General features: G+C 55.9%; 1 protein-coding gene across 1 annotated transcript in view; it reads left to right on the top strand.

The window, feature by feature from the left end:
* Positions 1 to 4872, top strand: part of ARHGAP10 (Rho GTPase activating protein 10) — a 286377-nt gene extending 281505 nt beyond the window's left edge. Inside the window, exon 21 of the mRNA XM_081813112.1 lies at positions 4134 to 4872. Coding sequence (XP_081669238.1) covers positions 4134 to 4222 — 89 coding nt within the window. The 3' untranslated portion in view covers positions 4223 to 4872. The remainder of the gene's footprint in view (positions 1 to 4133) is intronic.
* The last annotated feature ends 905 nt before the right edge of the window (positions 4873 to 5777 follow it).

Raw genomic sequence — 5777 nt, 5'->3', positions numbered from 1 at the left:
TGGCAAATTTTAGGTTATATATACATTATAACAGTAAAAGCAGTTGTACTAGAGAGCATTGGTGTAACTGTCATCACACACTTACCGGGTTCTTCAGGCTGTGTGGCTTGCTAAGCGGCAGGACAGGGTGTGTAGCTTGGGCCCTTTCTCGCCCCCCGGCGCTTGCTGAGGAGGACCTTGCTGTGTCACCTCTGCGGCATGGGAGTCTGTAAGGAGCAGCTAGCTGCCTCTGCACAGCCTCTCGGTGTGGGGAGCAAGCTCCTGACCTGTGGCCCACGGGATTGTGGCCGGCGGTAGCCCAACGTCAGGGAACTGGGAGGAATTATCTTTAGTTCACTCACCGCATTGCATTCCCGTGCCCACTACCTTTGGGAGCGTTTGAGGAGGGTATTTACTGCTCACAGTGTTAGTGAGCCCATACCCATTGTCTTCATTCAGGCTGCTGTAGCAGACACCATAGACTGGGGGGCTTAAGCAGCAGAAACATATGTCCCCCAGCTCTGGAGGCTGGGCATTCCGAGAGGGCAGCAGCAGGGTCAGGTTCTGGTGGGAGCTCCCTTCCTGCTTTCCTCACACGGTGGGGGGAGCAGGAGGGGCGTTGGGAGAAGAGGAAGTGCTCACTCCCCTGTCTCTTCTCACAAGGACACTAATCCCATCATGGGACCTCACCCTCATGACCTCATCTAACTCTGACTACCTCCCAAAGACCCCACCTCCTAATCCCATCCCATGGGGAGTCAGGGTTTCAGTGTATGAATTCTGGGAGGACACAAACATGCAGTTCCTCACAGCTGTCTTGCTGCGTGCCCTGGCCTTCCCGCAGCATGAGGCGGGCAGGGGCTCCGCGGCTGACACTGACAGGTAGGGTACGGTCTACAGGGACGGGCACCCGCACACATTTACTTCCCTGCATTGCACAGGGCATGGACCTGGTGGATGCCTGGCATCACACTTCATGTAAATTGTCTCATTTTAGTCTTTGCAGCAACTTCAAATGAGTTACTGCTTCCCCTCTTCAAAATGAGGAGCGTGGCAGTCAGAGGCGCTGAAGTAAATCATCCAGGGTTGCCCAGTCATGAAGGAGCCAGGGTTCCAGCCAGGACCTCATTTCTCTTATACTCACTGCCTCTTGGAGTCAGAATCTTCCCCCAGAATGAGGCCGTTATTTCCGAAACTGCCTGCATTAGGGTTCTCCAGAGAAACAGAACACATGGGATATGTCTGTCAGTGAATGAATCGTTTTCCATAGATAGCTATTGGCTCATGCAGTTATGGGAAATGCACAACCTGCAGGGTAGGCTGGCGGGCTGGAGACCCAGGGAGGCATTGCAGTCCGTGTCCAAAGGCAGTGCAAGGGCAGGGTTCCCTCTTCTTTGAGGGAGCCCACTGTTTGTTCCATTAAGGCCTTCAACTTATTAGGCGAGGCCCACCTGTATCCTGGACGTGCTTTACTCAGATTCTACTGATTTCCCTGTTCATTACATCTAAACATCTAGAATAACACGTGGGTACCATGGCCTCACCAAGTTAACACATGAAACTACCACTCTGCCATTGGAGGAAGCGGTTTGATCGGCCAAGTATAGCGGGGAGCCCAGGATGGGTCTTTTGGGATTTGATGCTCCCAGCAGGGACTGGGTCATCACAGAGGTGGTGAGACCCTCACAGGCCTCATCTGTAACCTCTGAGCCACCTTCCCGGGCCTGGGGAGCCCAGCTATGGGTGCTTGGCCCTCCTCCATCCCATTCCCAGCCCTTGGCCATTTCCAAGCTCTTGGATACTGCAAGAGTCTCCTCAGTCCCCTCTCTACGTTGGTGACCCTTCTCTCCTGCCCTTTGGAGAGATGAGGGCTGCAGAAGAAGCAGATGAGGTGTGGAGAAGCCCCCTGGTCTGCGAGAGGATTGGTGCAGGATTCTCGACCTCGCCTGGTTTCCCACATCAGGCCTCCTTCACCTCCAGCTTCATGGGGAACTGCCTTTCTTTTTCTTCTGCTCAGCCTGTGTCTATTAATACCTACTCTGTGTGGGAGTGGGCGTTTGTGGTGTATAAAGAAACAATGAGCACCTCCAAGGTGTTCTTCCATAAGCTACTTTACAGACTCCTTGTAGCAGTCGTCTAGGCTAAGTGCTGGTAGCCCCACCTTGCAGGGGAGGAGGCTGCGTGGGGCCCTGAGGGTTCAGTAGCTCCTGGTGCACCTGGCTGGCACCCGCCAGCTGGGAGTCTCTCTTCCAGGCTCTCTGTCCTGAGCCTGGGGCCCCTTTCCATGGAGGCCCCCAAGTTGCACAACCTCTGGGGGCCTTTCCCATGGAATCCAGTCCCCTTCCCCTGACAGCGGCTTCTGCTGACATTGCCAGCTTGGGGGATTTGGAATAAGGGAGAGCCTTTAAAAATCCTGCTCTGAGGACCAGTTTCAGGCTAGAAATCAGTGAGGGAGCAAAGAAGGTGACTGGCTGCCAGACCGCCTGGAAAGCATATACCTCGTTCATTTGATTATTCATTCTTTTTTTTTTTTTCTTAAAGATTTTATTTATTTATTTGACACAGAGGGAGAGAGAGAGAGAGAAGGGATCACAAGTAGGCAGAGCGGCATGCAGAGGGAGAGGGAGAAGCTGGCTCCCCACTGAGCAGGGAGCCCGATGTGGGACTCGATCCCAGGACCCTGAGATCATGACCTGAGCCGAAGGCAGATGCTTAATGACTGAGCCACCCAGGCGCCCCGATTATTCATTCTTTAAACAAATCCTCATGTGCCGGGCATGGTGCTGGGGGTGCAGGGTCCCTGTGTCATGGTAGAACCTAGACTAGAGAGGGAGAGTCATAGTCACCCTCCCGCCCTCCCTCTCTGTCTCTCTGTCTCTCTCTCTCTCTCACACACACACACACACACACACACACACACACGGAACATGTACAGTGTATTACTGGGGCTGTGACCTAGTCTGGAGCCGCTAGGACAGTCTCGGAGGGAGGGACACCTCAGCTGCTCCCTGCAGGGTGAGGAGGCGTCCTCCAGGCCTAGGTGGGGAGAGGAGCATCTGAGCCGAGGGAGCAGCCGTGTGGAGGTCACACTGTGGGCTGCCACACATTAGTGGGTGATGAACTCCATTTGCTGAGCTGCGGTCAGCGTTTCAGAAGAGAATAAAGAGTGCATGGCGCACAGCGAGGGAAGTACTGTTTCGGAAGCTTTTGTGTGGTGGGCACATGTCTGTGTGTACGGGTTTCTGATACATAGTAGTTGTTCTGGGGGGGGATTGCAGCTGCACGGCTCAGCCAGCTCCGGGCAGGTCTGCAGGTGGGGGGGGGGTCCCCCACCTCCCCTCCCCTTCCCTCTCTCCACACAGCTGCCACTTCGCTCCTGGCCCTGGTCGAGGCCTGAGTGGCGGCTTGCCCACAGTTGGGGGTTAAGTGCTTCTGTATTTTACTTCCAAACCCTGGTGACAAGTGCTTGGACTCTGTGCCCTTTGCTGTCCAGCCTGCAGTGCTTCTCTTCTGTATCTGCCATGGATATTCCTGGACATGAGCAGTTTGCCAGGCACTGCGCCCAGGTATGTGCGGCCTAGGCCCTGCCCTCAGGAGCACCCCATTCTGTGTGGCAGACAGGTGCCCAGACGAGGCCTGAGAAGTGCTGAGAATGGTCGAGGGCGTCTGCCCAGAGGTCAGGACATTAGAGGTCTCTGAGAGTAAGACCACCTGGTGGAGAGGTGGGGGGGAAGGCGCTCGAGGTGGAAGGCACCGCGCTGGTGGGGAGTCGGAGGGGAGGCTGCGGGTTTGGGCAGGACCGGGTATCTGCGCACCTGACCAGGAGAAGCTGGGGTCTGTTCCTGTACATGCCAGCAAAGGTGATCAGCTCTGTGTTCTAGAGAGTGCACTGAGCTCCTTTGTGCATGGTGGATTGGAAGCCAGACGAGAAGCTGGGGGACCGGTTAGGAGGCTGCTGCAGGAGGAATGATGGGGGCTGTAGTGGCCGAGGGGCAGATCCTATAAATATCGCTTGTGCAGATTTGTAACCAGACAGCCCAGCCGTGGGCCCCCTTCTCTTCTGGTCGAGCCTTTAAGATACACAGCGGTGCAGTGAATTCCACAGGAAGCAAGGGCTTGGGGGCATTTTGCTAAAAAGTGATTTCTCTTTTCAGTGCAAACCTCGAGGGAACCTGGCTGGCTAGAAGGGACCCTGAATGGCAAGAGGGGGCTGATCCCACAGAATTACGTCAAGCTGCTCTAGTGTCTGGCTGGTGAGGCCCCACGTGGACCTTGGCACCTGGGAACGTGCCTTCTCCCTCCAGGACGGAACCCACAGCCACCTGGACACAGGAACTACATATCACCGATGGGCACTCCAGGGGCAGGGAGGGGGGCCTACGGCCAGAGGCGGGGGCAGAGGACGTACCGCACGGGAACTGCATCGATCTGTGGAGCGGGAGAAGAGCATCAGCGTTAACAGGATGGACTTTTCATATGTCAAGCCTCGGGACTTCGGACTGTGAGTTTTTAATTATCCAGTCCTCGGCCTGCCCAGCCTCCCCCGCTGGTGACGGCTCCACCGGGCAGCCCCCTGTGCACCTACTGCTGAGATTTTAAAGGGAACTGTACTTACTCACGGTGGTGTTTGCAGGCTGTGCTCTTGGCTGTGGTTGATGGGGTGTGGAGGGGGCTGCTCCTGGCAGGCGGGGGACGGGTCCAAACCCAGAGGGCAGTGGAGAGATGCTCCTTCCTAGACGGCCACCCCGGGCCCACCTTCACTCTACTTAGAGCACACTGGCGTATTTATAACAGGCTTCTCGTTGGTGCTTCTCCCCTGTGTGCTGTTTCCCAAACACCACCTTTTTGCCCCAAGCTCTCTGTAAATGAAATAAAACGTAATTTACTATTTGATTTGTGTGTCATAATGTGGGGAAGAGATCGTGGAATGCATTCCCTCTGTAATGTTTTATGCTTTGGCACCCGGTGCGTAGAAATTCCCTCTCCTGTGTTGCTGGCACACGCCCACGGGTAGAATTTAGTAACAAGGAGCCTTGCTTATCCACAGCAGGCCGTGTTCCTGACGGCAGCAGCCTTCTCTGGTGTGTGAACTCCTGGAGGGCCACGTCCGGCCCCCTGAATACGCCTTGCCCCCCGAGGCGTGTGTGACTCCTGAGCAGGAGTGGGGCTGGGGCTCTGCCCCCCAGTGGCTTGCGCGTGAGCTGCGTCCGTGCCGTGGAGGGCCGCCTTCCCAACTCGCGTCACTGGACTACTCTGTCCCCACCCCACCCCATATTCCTTCTGTTTTCCAGGCCTCAGCGCTAATCTCTCCATCTGCATTAAGCCGGGCAGCCAGGCGGCGGTCAGGCATCCAGACCGTTCCTGGAGGAGTCTCAGCCATGACCCTGCCCCTTATGGCACCCCAGCTGTGGGCGGGCCCCACTGGGAGGCTTCGTCCTTCTTCCCAGACACAGACTAAACCAACTTCTCCTTTGTCCCCTGATCTGGAGTCCTTGGAGTGTGGAGCTCCTTTTTAGGAGCCTCATGATTCTGAAGCCTGCCCCACTACAGGGCCTGCTGTGGAGGCCTGGCGGGTCTCTCTTCCCCACGGGAGGGAGGCTCCTCAGCCTGTCAGACTTTGCTCCTGAGAATTTGCCACAGGAAGGATGTGTCTACTGCCTCCTCTCCAGATGAGTTGATTCGAGAGCTTGCTGGTTATCAGGTTTGAAGTCACCTCCGTGGACCAGGCAGGGTGTCAAGTTTGGGGTGATGGGTAGACAGGGGAATGGGCCTGTTGAAAAGCATCCATGTTTTACATA

This window comes from Leptonychotes weddellii, chromosome 2 (assembly GCF_054177405.1).
Source record: "Leptonychotes weddellii isolate Sample4059 chromosome 2, ASM5417740v2, whole genome shotgun sequence".
Taxonomy (NCBI): Eukaryota; Metazoa; Chordata; class Mammalia; order Carnivora; family Phocidae; genus Leptonychotes; species Leptonychotes weddellii.
The sequence above is the reverse complement of the archived record's forward strand: the minus strand, read 5'-3'. Positions and strand labels throughout refer to the sequence as shown.